The sequence below is a fragment of the Enoplosus armatus genome, chromosome 13 (assembly GCF_043641665.1).
Source record: "Enoplosus armatus isolate fEnoArm2 chromosome 13, fEnoArm2.hap1, whole genome shotgun sequence".
Taxonomy (NCBI): Eukaryota; Metazoa; Chordata; class Actinopteri; order Centrarchiformes; family Enoplosidae; genus Enoplosus; species Enoplosus armatus.
This window is the reverse complement of record NC_092192.1, coordinates 5390249-5411681: the sequence shown is the minus strand read 5'-3', so window position 1 is coordinate 5411681 and position 21433 is coordinate 5390249. Positions and strand designations below refer to the sequence as shown.

Sequence of the window (21433 nt, the reverse complement as noted above, 5' to 3'; positions counted from 1 at the left end):
AAGAAGTCAGCTCAAACTGAAGAACCTGTTGTGAAGGGCACAAGTTCTGTTCCAACTTGAGGATTTTTGCTTCAGATTTCAAACATTTATGTGGGACATGCAAATCATGGCAAAAATCGGGTGGTCTACACTAGGCTTTGGTTTGTACATACATTTTGCCAATATCGATAAAATCTAATTTTCATCTAACTGGAATTAGATGTAATATTTCCATAACTCGGCACTAACTCTTCATTTCAGAGTCTGTGCGTGCAGGAAAAGACATGTTATCTACATGTTATCTTCAAACCCATCAAATCTCTTTATGAAAAAAGAAAATCCACAGGACTGATAGGAATCAGTCGGCTGGGAGAGACCACACAGAGTCTTCTATTGCAGGAGCAAGTCATTTGTGGGATGGCAATATTTCCTTCCTTCCCTGAAACTCCTCTTTTCAGCATTTCCAGCAGATCTTATCATGGCTACCAGTGAGATACTTCATTTAGAAATCTTTGTAATCAAAAAAGACATTTAAAACACACTCCAGCAGGAGCAATCATGGCAATGCTGACAGAACCTGCAATCTTAATGGTAAACAAACTTTACTACAAACAAATTTGTCTGACTTCTATACATTCAAGGCGGGGTCTTTTATGACATCTGTTCAAGTTTTAAAGACCTGTGCTGGTTTTATGGAACATTAAATTGCCACTTTTTGCCCATTTTAGAAAAAGTAAGTGCAGTGTTTTGCTGCAAGATGCTCCAGCTCAGCAATTACCAAAACTTCAATGTCTCACAGGCCATTATTACACAGTAAGTATAATAGGCGCTCAATATGGAGTTAGCAAAATCATTGAGTTAACAGGAAATAACTGTAGGAAATTCAGCTGGTTCTATTTGGGTTTGATGAACATTAGATCATTTCACTGCAACTGCTTTATATTTGATACCTGCTGAGATATCAATAACACTGCTACCATTCATGCTGCAGTGTGAGCACCATTTAGCAAGCTCCTTTGTCATGCTTGTTCAATTGAGTTGATGCCATATGGTCAACACTCTTCACCCTGAGCCTTAATTTTCAGCATCATCATTCAGGAGTAAGAGGCTATAACAGGAGATGACTGTGTACCTGTACCTGTTTCCTTTTATCACATCCTGCTCACATCACTGAGCAGCGCTTCTCAACGCAGTATAGTATGCTTTGCTTCCTGAGTGCTGAGAAATGCTGTGGCCCCTGACACTGCCAGGGCTTTACTTCTGACCCCGGATCCTTGAAAACTCTGCAGTGTGCTGATGCTGGGATTGATGGACGAGGCTGAGTCAATAACTGCTCCATCACCTGCAGCCCTGATTAGACTCTCACTCTTTCTATATATGCAGCTTTTGGGCCTCGTTGACTCACTGCAGTGCCTGTGACCTGCCTGTTTGATTTCTGTGGCCTCCTAGCCTGGTCTAGGTGAGATTATTGATATACGTGAAAATAACATGAATGTATCTGCTAGTGGTGCTTATGTAGGTCACATTAGGGCGGCATGGTGGTGCAGTGATTAGCACTGTTGCAGAGGAGGTAGAGTGGGTCATCCTCTGGGTTGGCAATCAATTTGTGCTCATGAATTAGTTGTTCTTTTCCTCTGTACATATGTGTTATCAACGTTCAGCTGTGACAAATCACTGGATACGTGCATATTATGTACTGTATACTTGTATGTAAATGTATGTATCTTAATACTTAATGTGTGTATGTGCATAACTTGTATTTACAGTCTGGATAGTAGCTTGTTCATAAATGTTGTATTGTAAGAAGGATAGGCTATTTTATGGCTATGTCAGCACTTACAGGTACAATTTTGTAATCAGAATTTTATGTCAGAAATGTCAAATGACTAAAATTAAGTCAAGATCAGACCATCATGGTTCGGCCACACCTTCGTGCTGTGTTAGTTCAGCATAAACATTGCGTGGAAGACCACAGCTACCTGCACATGACATAAAAGTGACACTTGATTGCAGTTTTTGCTTTACACACAAAATAAATAAATCTATGGATACCTTTAGAGTAAACTGACTGCACAAGTGCTGATTCTACCATGTCAAGGATAACATCCTGAGGAAATAGGCGGGGGGGATTTCTTTGGTATGAAAATGGTCACATTTCAACACACTGGCACCGAATAATGGTTCTCTGCAGCTTCAGTCTTAAAATATAGGTATAACCATTGCAACTGTTATTATTATTATTATTATTATTATTATTAAACTGTTAATATCTGCAGACCCACACAATATCATAGGTAGTGTTTTGAACTTGGCCACAATACAAAGTAAAAGCTGTGCTCATGAGTTGGGATTTCTAACTGTGTAGCCAGCAGGACAGATATGGGTACATAAGAAGTGACCTGCTTGCAGCTCAAACAGCACTTTCATTACACATTCATGCTAAATAAACCTTGGGTGCTGAAACCGGTGCTCAAACAGAGAAGATATTAACACTTTCCTATCAGTCCTTCAACAGCAAACGTAGACACGCTCAGCCAAGCTAATGGGATCATGCTGTGCAGCAGATAGGAAGTTCCACGCCTAGATAACGTCTTCATTGTGTGACTGGGCGAGTGGTGATAGAGAGGACAGAGAGTGAGAGCTGTGCTCAAGACAAAGCACCTTTTCTTATCGATAATTGCTTGGCAACAGTGAATCAGCTACCTGATTACTTGCTGATTACTCTAGCTAACTTCAAGCCCTTAAACAACTTTATCAACACTCCATTGTGATTATATCTCTGAGCAAATTGATGGTGCATTGAGAGCAGGGCATATTAATCCAATTAAGTGTTCATTGGCTTTATTTATCTCTTTCTTTTCTAACCAGGGTAATATTCGATAGATTTCAAAACGAGATCAAGTATGATTTGGCTTCCATTCTGCACGTCCAATCTTTCTAAGCATGTTTTGAGTATCCTACTGAAGGGAAAATGCATGCAAAAACACACTAACACATTAGTCTTACACCGTATGATCTGTATCTAGCTGTATAATAATGATCATTACAACTACTGCTTTGCAGAATAGCAGAAAATAATGTATCAATCAAAATGATTAGTACCCTCACAGACCCTGCAGATGCAGAAGGTATTATTTAGGCTTTACAACATTTTTTGTTACCCTCTAAGAACCTTTTTGGGCATCCTGACCGTCCTGTCTTGTTAAGACATACCACATGACTGCAATGCCCAGTGTTCAAATCCAACCAGGGTTTGTTGCATGACATCCCTTTCTCTAACCACATGACTTCCTGTCACTCTCTTCTATATATGATGTATAAAATCAATCAAGGCCAAATGGTTGCAAGCATTACAAGCATTTTAGTCTCGACTTAGTTTCCTCAAAGACCATAACCCAACTTTCATTTTGAGCCTAAAAAGCCACTGTACCTCAAGGCTATGTCAGAACTGAGACCTTTGTTTCCATGGTAACAAATCGCAGTGGTACCACTGACCCAGCAAACTCTGTTCTCTCGCCCACCATTTATCCCCAGATGCAGAGGTGACTGCCCAAACGCTGTATGTTCACACACATTTCTTTGGTCTTTACAAGCTCTTTCTGTGGTCCTCTGTTTTTAGGATTTCCTGATTTGAATATGTCTTCCTTTGCATGCAGTGCCATGTTTTTATATATATTTCTAATTCTCCTAAAAACAGCATGCAACATGTTTATGAGTCTTCATTTACCTAAATAACTTAACATGAATTAGATCGCTTTGTGCATCTGATGACAATCAGCCTGTTGCACCAGTTATGTGTAAGTTCAAATGCAGCTTAGTTTGAACATAGTGTGGTAATTTATGCAATAACATACTTACTGTGGTTAAAACCTAGAGTTATGATAACATGAACCCTTCTCCTGAGACGGTAAAAGGTATTAACAGGAACCGTGGTGGAACAGTTAGAGAAATGGTAAAGACTAATTTTAGAAGAGACAGAGGAAATTTTTCTATATTTACACCAGAAGCACATTTCCTGTGACTACTGATTACTTCCCTTTACTGGCAAGCACGCTCAGTCTGGCGCTGTACAGTTTCTTTATACTGCTCACTTCAAACAGGAACTTGTAGCAGAAGATGGAAGTTGATGATGTTATTATCTATGACGATATTTATGTGATACAGTCATCTTAACCTTAGTGAAAAACATCAAAGTACAAGAAGCGATCGATAAATGACTTGAATTAGTAATGAGGCAATGTTAGACGAACCGCACGCATTTTTACCTAATGTTAGCAACTTCCCATGTCATAGCAAACATGATCTTATTTGAATAAAACAGTCTTGTAGGCCTCTTAATTTCTGTCATAGTAGTGTCTTTCTCTCCTTTTTATCTGAAAATGCAGTGAAACTTCACTTTGCCATGTTTTGATTGCACACGACTCTGTTAAATTACAATGTAAGTAGAGATGGGGAAAATGGACAAAAGAACAAGTTTAGCGTGAAATTAACCTTTTACAGCCAAGCAGTAAGTTTCACTTTACACTTGAACTTATGGTCAAACTCGTTTTCAGCCGGTGCAACAGGCTGCAGAACTCTATCTGAAGACGGAAAATCAGTCTAGTCTGTCTTTCTGAAACCAGCTCCAGGTTTTGTAGTCAAAAATCGAGATCCTCTGTCTAGAGATGCTCTTTTGCACCAACGTTAAACAATCACATAAGGAGAAATCCTTTGTAGAAGATGCTGAGAGACAGATTTCCACATGAAAGGCTGCCACAGGGCAGGTTGTGTATAGAGGGCACGAGTTTCAAGCTTTTCTTGATTGGAAAGTGCTCTCTTGCTCTTACTGTTTTATTGCTAGTGCTATTGATTTTTCTGCCAACAGGTAAAATCAACAGCTAATGAACAAAGACCAGGAAAGTTATAAGGGTGTTGTCAAAAGCCATTTTAGGAAACAGGAAATCACTACCTCAGCAGAAACAGGCATGTTGAGAAAATTTCTGGGCACCAACAAATGCCAATTACAACAAAATGACTCCTGGAATACACTAAACGTCATGACCGATGATATATATTGTCAAAGAATGGAGTTTTACAATCTACGACTTGTCACTAAGATCTTTAACTGGCTCTTAATAACTTTGTGACATTTCATCTGAAGACTGTCCTGGGCGAACGTGGAGACAGGAGCAGCTGCAGCTGCAGCAGCTGTTCCAGATCAGGGCCAACAAAAGACAGATGAGAAGAATTATTTTAGTCTTTATATCCTGACTTAAACTCGTCAGTGTCTCCTTTAGCTGAGCATTGATGAATTTGCATAAAACTGACATTGATGTAGTAGAGGGTGTGAAATATTATTTAACACCTGGCATTATTTAATATAAGAAAATAAAAAGAATTAACTCAAAGAATAGAGTTCAATTTCACAATACTGAGAATATTTTTTTCATCAATAAATCGTTGAGCATTTTGGAAAAAACATTTATTTTCTTTCGTTCTGAGAGTGAGATGAATTAGAACATTACAAAGTAACGGTGATGAGCACTGACAGCACAGATGAACAATTAGAGCAAATGCAGGAAGAGTGAGGTTACTTACAGCGGACTTCCAGGTACATGTGCTGGTTGTCCTGACCGATGGAGTTGCTGGCGGTGCAGAGATACTGGCCGGCGTATGTGAACTGGACGTTTTTCAAGGTGAGAGAAGACACCCGTGCGTGGCTGCGTACCACAATATTTCTATCAAGGCTCTACAAAGAAGAAGAGACAGTAATTATTCTCACTTATAAAGCCTGAAATTGTCATAGAAATGAATGCATGTCTCGCTACTCTCTCAGTGATTCCCTCAGCTTGTTTATGGGAGTTTTAATATTTGTTGGACTAAACAACGGGAGCTTCTTACAAAAAAAGCCTGGGAGGTGATGGAGTAATGTTTCTCGTTTGTTTGGATTAAACTGGGTATAAAATAGAAGATGAACGGGGAACTGAACTCAGATTTAATCAACTAAAGAAAACAAAGAAACTGTGATAAACACAGTTTGATTGACAGATGACCTAAAGTATGTGAATTGTAGTGCAAAATCAGAGAGAGAGACAGAATAGAAAATAAGAGAACCTTGTACAGATTGGAAGTTGGTGTTTTGTGAAAAAATAAATTGAAGGGTAAGGCTGGTGTTATTCTATAGTTTTCTCATTGTAAAGTCTGTGCAACAGGCAGGATGGGGGAGTGAAACACGCTTTTGATCTTTTTAGGGGATCTCTTGAGTAAGAAATATATAGATACAGAGATACAATCCAATACAATTCAATTCAATTTTATTTATATAAATCATACCAAATCATAACAGAAGTTATCTCAGGGCCCGTTTCACACAGAGCAGGTCTAGACCGTAGTCTTTATAATATTATTTACAGAGACCCAACACCAGCCTTATCCTTTACAGTGTGTAACTAAGATTGAAGTAAGTTCTAGGTAAATGTTATTGTCCCTGGTTAAGGAAAGTCAGATGACCAAAATACATAAGCATAAAATCATAAAAATATACATGTCTATCTTAAAATCATACAAATATGCTAGTCAAATTAACTGTCTGTCTCTCACACATATACAAACAGCAAGACAGTGGACATCATGGAGAAACTTTCCCTGCATCTGCCTGGAAATCAGCGAGCGCACAAAGCCTGGGCCAATAAACTGCAAACTCCTACAGTATGTCGATTACTGTTCCTACCATTTAGCAGTCTAGTTGCAGGTTTACGGACAGTCTAATTGCAGTTGGAACAGTATAATTGCAGTTGGGATAAGTGTCTTGTTAAACCTTGTTTGTTATTTTCCCTAGCAGATCGCCTTTATTGCCCTGCCTACTTAGTTGAACCTGTTGTATTGTGGATATGCAGGGTCACTGAGGATGGCTTATGCAGAGCAAGGTCTCAGTTCGGGTGTGCAGCTGACATATGAGGACATCCAATGACCTCACTTGCCATTTTAATTATGCACTGCAACCTAGCTTGATCTGTAGCGTACATGTTACCAAATACAAAGATGAGGCCAAAGGACCGGGGGCTTCGTGTTCTGCTCTATTCTTTCTTCATTTATAGTCACATCTGACCATTTTCACATATAGTGTGCTCCCAAAAATGCAAATGCAAGCTCCCCACCACGACGATAAATGACACATATTCTGGAAAATATGCTGTAGAAGGTAGCTGGCGAAAAAAGAGACATCAATAATGAAGAAGAGCCATGTAGCAGGCCCTATAAAAACTCTGGCTGTTAAAAATACAGCAACAGCCTCTGGGCGACACACAGTTCAAACCAACAGAGGATATATGTCTTCCTTCGAGCTGCCATTATTTTCTATTAATATTTCAGGCATTGTAGACGCTTCAGCATTTATATTTTATAAATAATTGAATGATATTTGTTGTATTAGCACTATGGCATGAAGTGTTATCCTCTACAGAGCAGGTGGATGCAGATGTGACAGAAACATTTCTGCTGTTTACTGAAGATCTGAGGGAGTGTCCTGGAACATTTTGAAAGGGCAGCATTAATCTTGTCTTACTGCAGTGACACAGGAAGGAGCTGCACTGGGCACACTGTTGGAATGTAAACAGGGATAAGGTTAATGGAGAATAATACTTTAATGATACATCAGAGGTAGAAGTGAACGGGCAGACCTTTGAACAGGATTTATTCATTTATTCCGATGAATTATTTTAATTATACACCTCTGATTTGTCACCATATTAATTAGAACGGTGGACTTGTAATGGCATGCATGGAAAATAATTTTTCACAGTTTCCCCTATTTACGTAGTCACTGCTTCTTTGCTTTGTAGGGCAGAACTGACACTCTGTTACCTAACCTGTCAATAATACGCACGTTTCACCGGTCATATATTCTGTACTGCAACTGTTATATAGGAGAGACTGCCAGCCACAATCTGCTGCGGCTGCGTCTATCAGTGATGCAGTGAACAAACCCTGTTCACCCTTTCTATGTGTTGCTTCTATATTTTAGCACCGGGCCACAACCTACAGCACTACTGGCCCTATAAATAATGTTAATGCATTAATGTCATGCTGGATATCTGTAAATGCAAAATGTCAACTGGGAACAGCTGTGCATATCAGTATCCTAAGGGTAATTACAAGAAGGGCATGTGAGAATTTTCTTGCTCCAACTTGAATTGCAAAGGTTTGTCAGCAGTCAACATAAGAGATAAACTAGAATCTAATAATTATTGAGTTTTTAAGAAGAGTCTACAGCCACACTAGCGGCTCTGTGAGACTGTATAGACCCTGTGGCGAGTTGAACACTGAAACTGTTAACATACTGATGTTCAACAGGTAATGTTCACCATGTTTAACAGCTGATGCTGATAGGAATGTAATTAGTTTTACATAAACTATTAATTACCTTGGAATTTTGATCAGATGATAGAAGTAGATGAAAAGTCAGCGGATCACCAAAGTTATTACAGTCCGTATTGTGGGAAACATGGATAGACATTTCACTCTGGAGCAAAAAAATTCACCCTGCTGGTTATAGACTACAAAGTCAAGAAACTATAGCTGATAGCCCTTTTCCACTGCAGGAACTTTAGACCCTGTCACCTGGGGCTTCCCATAACCTGAACTTTTACTTCCTTGTGTTTCTGCTGTATTTTCCAAACCATGATACACTTCATCAAAGAAGCAACAGCGGGACCAAGTATGTGATTTTTATGTGTTGTTTGGTAGGCGAGGAAAGTAAGCTGTTGTGGGACAACAAAGGAAGAAGTGGAGCAGATATTGTTATTGATTTTATTTCATGTTAATGCTGGCACAAGCAGGTCGGCGGCGGTGGTGTGAAGCATGTCAAACTACTTCCTAGTTTTTCAGTCTGCCCTGCTGCACGCATTGTGATTCTTAATTTTGCTATAATCTTGTGTCATCTTTTAAATTCTTTCTGTGCATTGTTAGGCTGTGTGACGTATCCATGTTTCTGCCAGACTGAAAAATCTCCTGGTAAACCTTTTCTTTTCTAATTGCTGATTCCAGCTCCTCTGGACGGCCTCCTCGCTCCAATTACAAATGAGGGCCTGGACACATTCATTTGTCCAACAAGCATTCTTCATTGTTCTTCCTTTTCCCTAGTCGATACAGTTACTATAATAAAATGGTGGTTACTGTTTGTGTTGTTGTCATCCTTGCTGTGATGTGACAACACATCTGCTTGACCAATGAAGATTGACAGCACTGCTAGCAACCCCTGAAAGGTCTTGCATTTATTATTACCTGCAGAGCAGTGCCAAAATATGGTTCCTGGAACAAAAGCAGATCCTGTGACCGTAGCTACACTTTACATACTTTTACTATATGTCTTTTTTTTTCATTTCTGCAGTGGAAAGGAGCAATAGCAATTAGGCTGATGAAAGTAGAGCTGCAGGTCCTTAAGCAGAGCTGAGCCTGACAAGCCAATAATGACTTCAAATGGCCTGTAGCTAGAATACAGCTTTTGATTATCTGTCTCCCAATTCAGGGGCTGGATCCTCCTGCAGAATGTGGCATACGAAGGTGAACCTGTTCCTCCTCTCATCATTTTTGACATTTAGGGTGCGCTGGTGGCCATGGTGTTAAATCACAACATTGAATTTATCTGCAATTCCCTGAACCCTGTAAAGATATCCAAGCTGTTGACAAGAACATACAGTAGAGTCCATGCCTTGCTTCCATTATTTAAGCTTTGTGGCTTTGTCATTGGTCTAGTTTAAGTGTTATATTTACAAATGACTGCTGATCTTTAATACAAATTTATGGTAAATACAACCTTCATGGGTTAAAGAGGATTACCTGAAAGCTCTACTCAGCACTGACATCAATGGCATTCAGCAGGCAGGTTATTATAATCAGACCTTGATCTGGATCAAGTGTATGGCTGCCTTCTAAAGTGCACTTCTCAATGAAATAAAGACACACTGTAAAGACCCCCCAGTTCTCTTTAGTATAATATCCCCTTTCAGGATACATTCATCATCATGACTAATCATATAATGCCTGCTTGTTAGCAGCCCATGATTTATGCCTATCACATAGCTGAGTTCAGCTGGCGTCTAATGCAAGCAAGGCCAAAACTATTATGGGTGACTACAGATTAGTTTGATCAATGCCGTGCTATCAGAAGTGCATTCATCAACAACTGATTTCCCGTGGTGGGCTACATCAAAATATCTAACATGGTAACATTCCTGTCTTTAGACCAATATATTCCCACACATAAAATATTACGACGGGTATCTTCATCATAGATCATGAGCCAAGTTAGTTGTGTGATATTCCCGTCGTCAGTGCTTTTATCTACACAGCCAGATACAAGCTGCTGTATCAGGTTAAAACACATTATTTTTCCTCTGTAGAGACAAGCAGTTTGTGAGAAACCAGTGAGAAGCAGAGAGGGAACACTTAAGGGCATGCACTATAAACACTTTTCTCGACTGGCAATCATCTACTGAGAAAGAGCAACACTCAACAACAGCAAAAGGCTACACTTTGCATCTACTAATAATAGCTAGTTGTCTACAAAAGCAAGGAAAACCTACAGGGAAAACAACATCATGTAACGCACAGTCTCTAAGTAGTACAGTGTCAAGTAGTGACCATTAAACAAGAAGTAAAGAATGTGTCAGAGCCTACTACACTGTAAACTACAAAATAACAGAACAAGACCATCATATAATAATGAATATGAGACTTAGACTAACAGAGACTTAAATCACACAACCTGAAATCCAGGAGACTCTTAAACAGACTCATGTGATGTGATAATTGACATAATACAGTTAAAATGTATTTAAATGATCACATCACATCATGTGCTTTTCTTTTAGGGGTTCAGCATTGGTTCATGGGGTTCATTGTGTTTGTTCACAGTGAAGCTTAGTAAGGTAAATGAATTCTTTGTCGTGTGTGTGGAAGTGAGTGAAGTTAGCTTGTTATAATATGTCAGTTCTATCTATGGACTGTAGTTCTTGCTTTGTGGAGGGCCAAGAGTTTGCATGTTTCCACCAGACACTACAACAGAGAGTTTGTGTATATGGATTGGATTGATAATTAAATATACTTTAATATATTTTCCCATGGCAGGCATTTTTGATTCTTAAAAATACTTGTCACTAGTGTTCTAAGAGACGTAACTAAATTGCCAGCCCTGTAATGTCTGTGCCTCAAATTAGCACACTACAAATGTAATTCCATGCACTTCCATTATATTGGGGGTGGACACAGACATCTCAGAGACAGATATCTCAAAACCTGGACAGATAAAAGGACTCCCCCTCTGACTGAAGGTATCAGCTGCTGTAGTGACCAGTTGAAGTAAAAACATGCAGACTCCTGGCTTATGATAGAAGGCTACACCATTTAAAACCACTCTGTTAAGATTTAGTATAGCTGGGTGAGTTAGGGCCATGGCCGACCTTCAGCAGAGCAGACAGTGTTTTCTATGTGAGGCTGTAGAGCTGATGGCCTACCAACAACCCAATGCAGGAATTCATTGTTCCCACGCAAAGTCTGAGAAGTAACCAGACCATGCAGCAGGAAATAACAGCATGCTATATGGCCAAAAAAATGGGACATCTACTTTGAGATACTGTGACTGTCTCTACGTCTCGAGATGGAATTTGTCGACAGAAATAAACAGGGACAAGTAAATAGGGCAAGTCTAAATGCGTACTGGAACTAAATGGATTAAATGTACTGTACTACGTGGTTAATGGTCTACATATTTAGTGCACAACTAAATGTAGTGAGCAATAAATGTGGGCTGAATGACAACACTTCTGCTCTGCAATAAAAAGGGGTGGTCTACTGTGTAAGTTTGGGCTATTACAACTAGAGTCAGGCTACCATATTTAGTAGCCATACCTCATATTTGTCTGGTCGCGTCCAAGAAGCCTAGAGAGGACAAACACAGAGGAAGCAAAGACAAACAGCCACACAGTGGAGCAAAGTAAGCTTTTGTAAAGGATCCACACACAGTGAGTGTAGACTGGATTTACCTGCAGGAGATGTGCAATGATTTCATGTCTGATGGACCGTACCGGTGATTTTGAATGTTTTAGCTCGTCGGTTACAAATACATACATTGCTGCCGATCATTTTCCAGGACATACTAGAGTGCATTTTTTCTACCTTCAAGTAGTTTTTGATTTACATTAATTTGCAATTGGTAGGGAAATCAACTTGCAGTAACTTAGAAATTGCTAGGTGAGTCAGGTAATCCATCACAGTTAGCTTTGTGTCTGCTTTGGTATTGCATCGTTTATGCTGAAATGAGTCTACCATGCAGCGGTAATGTAACTTTGATAATTTAACTAATGCAGACATAATGCTTATTGTGGTAGATTACCCAACTCAATTTCAAGTATGTGCATTGATTTTCACACCGTAGTGAAATAAATGGAAACCAATGCTTGCCTGAAAGGTAGGACAACACATTCTAACATGGAACATGTACAAACACTCAAAAACAAAAATGTATACACAATTAGCAAAAACATCAATGAAGATTACAGGGATTTGCTTTCACACTGGATGAGACTGAATGACTTTTCTACCAAGTTGTATTTATTACAATTAAGATTAATTCTGTCTTCGTTAAATAATACTACTCTATGATATTCAAAACAGAGCATGAGCAATATTAAAATCCAACATCATTAAGTGCAGGTTCTTAAAGTGAAGGACTGTTACGGTGAGGTCAGAATTTCTGGCTTAGCAGTTCAACTGCTTTCTGGGAATTTACAGAACTGGTCAAAATGCCAAACTGGAGCATATTTTCCAAACGCAGCATGGGGGCTTCTCAGTCGGTTATTAATTAATGTACTGTAATAAGAGAGAAATCGGAGGCACACGAAGGAAAACAGGGCACTGAAACTAATTATGAGGGAGCCATTACCGGCATCTAGGGACTTTCTTTTTCTAATCAGTGGCTTTCTCATCATGGCATTCTGTGTTTTGATTAACTCGTTCATTTATGTACAGAACACTGACACATGTGCACCAGTTATCTCCTGTTGATACAAGTACATACAGATAATTCTAATCCCTCGGTGTAAAAAAGCACATGGTACGAATGTGGAAAGAATGGAGGCATCACGCTGAAATCCCATCTCTAGAGATGACACAATGATAACGTCCGCTTTACTTTTTACAAGACAGAGAAGTTGAAAAGAGGCAGGAGCAGCCGGTAAAATGACTTCTCTGTCTTTTCACATCATTATGGATATGTCTGTGCACTTGTACTCTGGCTGGTAAGATGTAGAACTAGAACGTGAATGGAGGACAGAGCGTGGCAAACAGGCAACATTCCAGTGATGAATGACGATCCAATGAAAATTAGTGACAGCTATTACCAAGTGATCAGCGGGATTTTCTGATTACAGCGGCATTAAATCAAAATTGATCTGACAGTGATAGATAGGAAAGAGAGGGATGATGACAGCCTGTGAATGCAAGAAGATACTGTGAGTGGCGGCGAGCAAGTTCTGCCTTGCAGGTGGAAGATAAGATTCAGTACAGTAACTCGCAAAACAGCCATGAATGCACTGTTTTGGGTGAACGCTTCCACTGATTGGCAGTGATGAATGGCACAGTTAATAGAAAAAACTAGGGACACCTTAGCTGAATCAGATTTACAAATTCTCTTCTGAAAATCCTCCAGCACAAATGTGGAAAGACTCAAACATTAAGCTAGCAACAACATACTGATGATTGTATTTTTGTAGAACATTCCCAATCGTTATAAGTTATAAAATTGGAAAGTTTGTCCTGATGGTGGCGCTGGAAGGAAAGCCACGAGGTCATTAAAATCAAAAGCGTATGTTTAATCCGAGTATGAATCTAGTGTGGCTGAGATACCTTCAGCACACAACCGACACGCTACAGACATTCTTGGTAATTCTGTGAAATGTTTACCATGGAAATGCCATTAGGTTTTCTTTTTCCTGGCATGAAATTGAGGTGGAGACATGCCACCAGCAGAAACACTTTTCGCATGAATTTCAACTTTTGGCACAACACCCAGCTCCACAAGGCTGCTTTAGGCTGCATTGCACAGTCAGGTAAAAGTAAAGCCTCTACATGTTGGAAATCCCTGATTTCATCTACCCTTGCTCATAGTGGTTTTGTGCACATTCCAACATTTTGGATTTCAATTCATTTGACTAATTTCACAGTGACTAATGTGATTCAATGACTAATTCAGCCTGAAGTTGAAATACTTTTGCTGTTTCATATATTTTATTAATACCAATTAATCTAAGATCTTTTGCTGAGCAAAGTAGTTTTCAGGGCCCGTTATGGGGTAAATATGCCAACTTTAGATGTATCACTGCCTTAGGCAAGATTTTAAGAGGCTAAAAACTCCAAAAATGGAAAATCTTTATGATACTGGGAAGGTTCTGGATTGAGTCTCATCCGAGCCTGTTTGATGAAACATGTCAACCCAATGAATAAAATGGTGAACTGAGGTCAGACTATTGAAATATTTTTTGTGCTTTTGGAATGCATCTGTCCTAGTTGATAAATGACTAACAACTACTGCTACTCTTTGATTCTTTAGAATTTGGGGGAAATCTGCATAATTGGTTACTGGCACAAAACACAAAAATGATTCTGTTCATCCCAAGAGGAATCTACAAGCAAAAGGAGCCAAACTTTTCAGAGGTTCTGGTAATAGCAGATGTGGACTAAAAGTAAAACTGAATTGCTGAAATGATGTTTATCCCCTACAGTAAAGTAATACAGTTAATAAAGTTTGATGTTGTTCTACCAAGGTAGAAGGGTTCATTTGATGTTTAAAAAACGCTCTACATAGCAGCTTCAAGACATAATTCATCACACAGCATTAGCTAAATATGGCTGGACAAGAGCTGTGAAGTAAAGTAGGCCAGTATGGCCCAAATAATGTGCAACTGAGTGTCCTCTGGGACGTAACAGGACAGGTGCTTTCACTGCTGTTCACTACTGTGTGTGTCTCCAAGAATAGTACACCTATTGTTACATGCATATATCATTTGTAACATTCACACAACAACTGTGTTTGATAATGTTGAGCAAGGGGTTCCCGTGGACCACAAGAGAACACAAGAGAATGCATGTTTTTTATGTACGGCTGAATTCTGAAAGGTGATGACAGACCGGTTATGTCTCATAAAGTGACCTACTTTAATCAGAAATGAGTACATTGGACGTGACAGGATGTGATTAAAAACACAGCACAGACTGAGCGATATTCAAGGGTATTACTGTAGTACCTGTAAAATTATATTATCAATTATTATTCAGCTTTTTTTGCCAAATCATATTGTTTTCTGGTTGGCCCCAAAGCATATTTTCCAAGGCCTAGTACCAGGCGTTGGGAACATCTGCAAGGGAAATACACAATACCTAACTTCCATTATTATCAGATGCAATGAAGTTGTATTATCATTTTTGCAGTATCTAATGCAAGCTGACGCTCTAACCAACGTATGAGGTGTTCTTGAATCCACAAACCTGCTAGAGGCAGCAAGGTAATTATCTTAATAGTGTTTACTGCATTCACAGCAGAAAATTACCCCTCTGAAGTGACTAATCTGTCTACTGCTCACATGATGCATGTTGTCAGAATAGACCGTTAAGATGGATTTTTCAAAATTATACCATTTTAATGAGCTGATAAGAGTATAACAATAGACTTGGGATGAGATTCTCTCCTCAGGCAGGCGACTGCCAACACGCTGTGACCACTGTAATGGAGAAAATGCACAAGGATGGTATTCATAGCTCACACGTCTTAAGAAGCCTTTTTGCGTGTTCTATAGCCACAGCTTTAATCCACTGTTATCTCCAGTGCTCCTGAAGGACATGAAGAGAAAAACGAGGATATACACCAAAGCATGACAAAGATGCATAAACCTTATGTGGCATTACGTGCAAAGGCTTCTTTACTCTTATATCATGTTCATGCTGACAAAAAGTGCCCACTCAATTCCAAAGTGGATAATCACAGCAGCTTGCCAGAGTAGCATAACTGAGCTCAAAACAACCAGATTTTAAGATAGGGGAGGCTTCTGGCTTTTAACAGAGCAATAATTAGGCTACTTTCCCTGACATCATTTTCCATATCTCTAACTAATTCTCACTTAATCTTCTGTGAATTTCCAATGAGCACTTTTCATAGTAATTTCTCAAAAAATATTCCCTTTTAAATGCTAATGATTAATAGGGAATGAAGAAGAGAGTTACATATATTCTTCACATCGTCGGGGAATATCATGCAATGGCACCGCCTGGAAATTGGTTTTATGGCAATCTGAACACTCTCGCCTCTAGCATTCATGATGGAAACGTACAAAACCATTCGTGCAATTCCAGCAGTGTTGGAGAAGGCTGCCCAAAGTTTAGAGACGGCAGAATCCAAACTTTACTGTACAAAGAGTAAATTCAGGTGGCAATACGGAATTCAATAAGAAGTGTTGAGTGTGTGAAGCACAGTAAGCAGTTTGGGCTGATTGGCCAACTGATTGGCTATCTAAGATGATGTCTGGAAATAAAGCAAAATGAAATTATTTCATGACTGTGGACCAGTGACTAAATTGCTGGCACTGTCCACCTTTGCTAGAAAGAAAAAAAAATCAGTACCTGCTCTCCTTCAGTGAATAGCCTGTTTTCAAAACTCCAGGAGATGGTGGGTGTGGGGTCGCCCGAGGCCTCACAGGTCAGGGTGACTTGTTCGTCAAACTCTGAGGCAGTCTGGTTATTCAGGTAGGTAATCTTGGGTTGCACTAGAGACAACACAAACATTTTAATTGAAAAAATGTCTTTCTAAACGTTCCACTGATCAAGACACGTGAGAGGTTTTGTCTGTTGCAGCCTGCTGCTGGTATTTGTTAGCAGTGTTGTCTCTGGAAGTTGTTGCATCGTCCTTCTAAAATTGCATTCATTGATTTTTTTGGCCACTTGGGGGCACTGGAACACGCTAAAGTGACACTGTATCACTTCCAGTGATAAAATATGCCAACTTGATGAATGTACGTTCCATTATTTACTCAATTTTTATCTCTCTTTTGTTCTCTACGAACTCCTGAGGAAACAGCAGGCTCTTTAGCTGCTAGATGTTCGACTTACTTCAACAGCTGGTTGTTAAACAACAATTTCTGTTGTTTAGCGCTGGGCAGGTGGTGTACACTGGGTTAATAAGAGCTTTTTTGCCTGGTCCAATAAAACAATAGACTATAAGATGCAAAGCTCAGCAGAGTGACATCTTCCATTGTTAAAAACTCCTTATTAGTGCAGCTTTAAATAGCTGTTACATATTGTTAGCATTATTGTGGTAAAGTATACAGACAGGCTTCATTAGAGTGGTGGTTTCATACCCCATTGACCTATAATAGAGCTGCAAGCACATGATTACATAAGACTGCTGCAAATTTCCTCATGAAAGGAAACTGTAGTGTGATATCTTTCAATGTCCTAAGGGGTAGCTTAATACGTTTTCAATAGGACACGCTTTTCTTTAAACTGTATGCTTCACACTGTGTAACCCTGCACCCAGCCACTGGAAAAGATGCAGAGAAGTGTACAGCAAATGTCAATAAGTACAAAAGAAAAGGCCAGAAAGAGAAAAAGATCCACACTGTTCTTTATGGTATCGTAGGCGAATGGAGTTATTCTCTTACCGAACACGTTCAGGCTGACTTCCTCGGCTTTCTCTCCTGCCTTGTTCTTGGCAATGCAAGTGTAATCTCCTTCATCCACTTTCTTGACATCTTTTATTACCAATTCTGAACCATCCTCGTTCAGGCTGTACTTATCACCCGTTTCAAGGACGATGTTGTTACTGTAGCAGAGGGAAAAAGAGGAAAAAAGACATGGCAGGGTTCACGTCACAAGTGTTTGTTTACACATCTTGAGGGGCCTACAAATAACTTTCTTAAGTCACTGACAACGATCTGTTTGGGGTTTTATCCCAGAAAGAGGGCAGCTGGTATAAAACAAAGGCTGGGAGGCCAGAGAGCTGGCCCGTGCTGCGTGCCTCTGAGATGCTTCTCCAACATTTCCATAGCTTTTGTTTGCCTCAGCTCTCCTTTAGCTCTCACATCTGTGTTTTAAAAAAAGGCCATGCACCAATTTGATGATGATGCATGTATTTTCAGTTTGGAGAAAACCATCTTTCACTCTTGAAAAGCAGACGTCCTCACTAGAGGTTAGAATTCTGTTTGTGGAGAATTAAGTATTTGTATGCCTGGAGTAGAAGCCTTCCTGAAGCATTTTGAAGGCAGACAGTGAATGACAAATAACAAACAGAGCTTTAAACCTCGTTTTTTTTTTTTTAATTGCCTCACCCATCTGTCCTCCCTACAACCTCAGTGTCTGTCTCAACTCTCCTCTGGCCAGGAACTGCACCTCCTTCAGCCTCAACACCCACATCACACACCAGCTTTGCTGCATGGAAGACAGCTGTGAGCAGCACGGTGTTCAATAGTCTTATTCACTCACATCTCTGCAAAAAAAGCCTTATTCAAAGATTTGTCTGCACAGCGGTGGTGCTGCTGCTGCATGACAGCGGTAAATGATGCACCATGAATATGAAAGCACATTGAGCAAACAGCTGTATGACGAGGAATGAATGTTGGTTATTTGTACTTGTCAAAACTGAGTGGTGATCGAGCATCAACAATTCATACTGAATGGAGTTACTTTGACATATATTATACCAGCTAATGCTAAATCCCTTACTAGGTCTGTGTGTGAAGTCATTACTAATTTCTTAGAAAGAAGTAGTTAGTTAATCTAGAGATTTTGTGGTTGTACCTATGGTTGAGTTGCTGGTTGTATATTGGATTTAGTTCCAGCTGAGTCAAATACCAGTATTTGTTAACCTCAGATGCTAACGAATCTCTTATTGAAACGTCTGTCGCTCTCTCTCTCTGTCTGTCTGAAAGAAGCACCACTCTATAACACCATTGTGTGATTGAGGCTGGATTGTTTTTGAGTTCAACAACATCAAGAAAATGGTGATTCTTGTCTGGCGAAATGACCAGCTCATCAGCTCATCGAGTCACATTAATATCATTAGTCAGAATCTTCCAAACTTTCATGCACACGATATTAACATTTCAAGCTCATCAATTTATCAGCTCTCGATCGAGACCTCCAGTGATTAGGGCAAGTAGCTTGTGAAAAATAGATTGTCCTCCCCAGAAAGCGACAGAGATGGACAAAGGTGGAAGTCGCGTGACATTGGTGTAGAGCGTGGGTGGATGGATCAGCACAGTGTGCAGTTTTGACAATGGTGACTGGCACTGACAAACCATGTCATCCTGTCGGTGACGATCATGAATATGGGGTGTTTTTAAGGTCAATGAGATTTGAGAATTTGCTGTTTTGTTTTTAGATGACGTTGGAAAGATAAGGCTGTTACCTGTTATTTCACTGTCAGATACATATTGAATATATGCTTCATATCTTATTGATGTTGGTTGTGAAGATTAATTACACTACTACTTAAAGTGGAAGAGTTTTTGCCTTCTCTGCTGACAAAAGCTGATTACAGATCCCATTTGAATCTATTGAAAGCTAAATAGTTTAAATGCCTTTTAGCACTTGCTACACTCATGCAAATGTAAATAAATGTAAATCTCATAATTTCTCCCACAGAACTATTTGTTGGCAAGGCAAATTCATATTTATGCTCTCTTTGCAAACACTTTACAAAGCCAACTGCCTAAATTGTATCTTGTGCATATGCAATCCTTTCAAACGGGGTATAAATACTTTGAACAATGAGTTTCAGCATCTCCAGCAAGGGAGAGAGTTTACTTTTTTTCTGACTTTATCAGAAGGCTCAGTTTTTTAAAGGGCACAAAAGCTACCAGCCCCGGTGGATTAGTGCTAAACCTGAAACATGCAATTTGCACTTCCAGTTGGTGTTGAAGTACCCCTTCAGGGGGCTTGTTTAGAGCACAACTTGATTTGCAGACATATTTAACAGTATGATAAAAAAAAAGCATGTTATTAGTTCAAGGAACCAAGTTTACAATCTTAACCTGAAGATGAATAGTTTTAGCATGTTTAGCATTAGCATGCTGTGGACAGGTCTGTGATTTAATCAGTCATTCAGGACTCAACAGCATTTTTCTACTAGTTAAAAACCAAAATAACTGAGATTAATATAAGGCCACAGGTTGATTAAAAATCGATATATATGTTATTTGAAAAAGACTTTCATTTTCATTTTTTCTTTACATAACTGGTTTCTGTTGCCACTATTTGGTTTCTGTTGCCACTATTTCACATGACTGCATTACATATTTGTGTGAACACTTGATATGTTAATGTCTGCATCACAAACCAACATGACTTTAGAGGATCTTATGTTTCTTATCGTGTATTCAGCATCCTGACGGCCACATGCATACAGCTGACAATAAAAACAGTAACGTAATTGGACTCTTCCTTGACTGTGCATCTTTGCACTCCAGTGTTTGGTCACTACACGCAGTATTATCATCGATAGTGTGTCTGCATATTGCCATTGTCATTGTGTCCAGCAGCTGGAGACAGAGGGCAGAGAAATCCTGACAACATCTCTAAAAAACAGTCCACCTGATTACTACATCACACTCTGATCCAGTTGTGATACGGGCTTTAGAGTGCAGCCTGTTATTGAAGGGCACAGTCTCACCCTTACAGAAGTGCCATTGATAGAGTTAAACCCCTTCCTGCACAAAAGATAAACCTGAGCTCTTATTCGATTAGGAAGGTTTGTAACTGAACTGACCTGGAAGAATCAGCTGCAGCCATTAAAGCAATTGCTGGAATTCTCTAAACGCTAAGGAAAGAAGCTTCAGAGTGACCATCGTTTATAAAAGGACGCAGTACTATCCCACCATACCTTCCTCTGGCGATCGACAAAGCACAATATGGGCTTTCTAGTATGGTGAAAATCAATTCACAGATTTGAGGTAAAATGTAAAGCCATCAGAACAACTCTTCATTCAACACCTTATACCACAGGAATCAACTAAATCGTTATTGCTGAATGATAAAAATTCTATAATTGGAGCCTTGTTGCTTGATTAAAAAATATATATTTATAAATGTTATTCTTATTTCTTACTCTGACGCAAATGACCTCTGCCCAGTTCTAACATACATAAACAAGTCCAGAATTGGTAGATATGATGTTGAGCTGATGTTGAGTGTTTACCTCTAAGAAAATAATAGTGTCTTGTTAAAATCTATTTTACTGCCTTGATGTATGCTTTCAGTATTTTTGGCTACCTTGTCTTTGAAGTTTTTGGTGAGGCGACACAAGAGGGTTCACTCAGCACTGTGTATGTCTTTTTTCTAATTCATTCTTCTTCACATCTTTGCATTACTTAACAGTGTCTCCCTTTGAGGTCAAGAAAAAGAGGTTAGAAAAAAAACAAAAGAAAGGGTTTAA

The 21433-nt window shown here is 39.3% G+C and overlaps 1 protein-coding gene across 1 annotated transcript in view; it reads right to left on the bottom strand.

Moving 5' to 3' along the window:
* The window catches only part of ncam1a (neural cell adhesion molecule 1a), a 77494-nt gene that overhangs the window by 41431 nt on the left and 14630 nt on the right, over positions 1-21433 (bottom strand). Inside the window, exons 7-10 of the mRNA XM_070917725.1 lie at positions 17664-17824; positions 16627-16769; positions 11866-11895; positions 5557-5707 (exon numbers count right to left, since the gene is read on the bottom strand). Coding sequence (XP_070773826.1) covers positions 5557-5707; positions 11866-11895; positions 16627-16769; positions 17664-17824 — 485 coding nt within the window. The remainder of the gene's footprint in view (positions 1-5556; positions 5708-11865; positions 11896-16626; positions 16770-17663; positions 17825-21433) is intronic.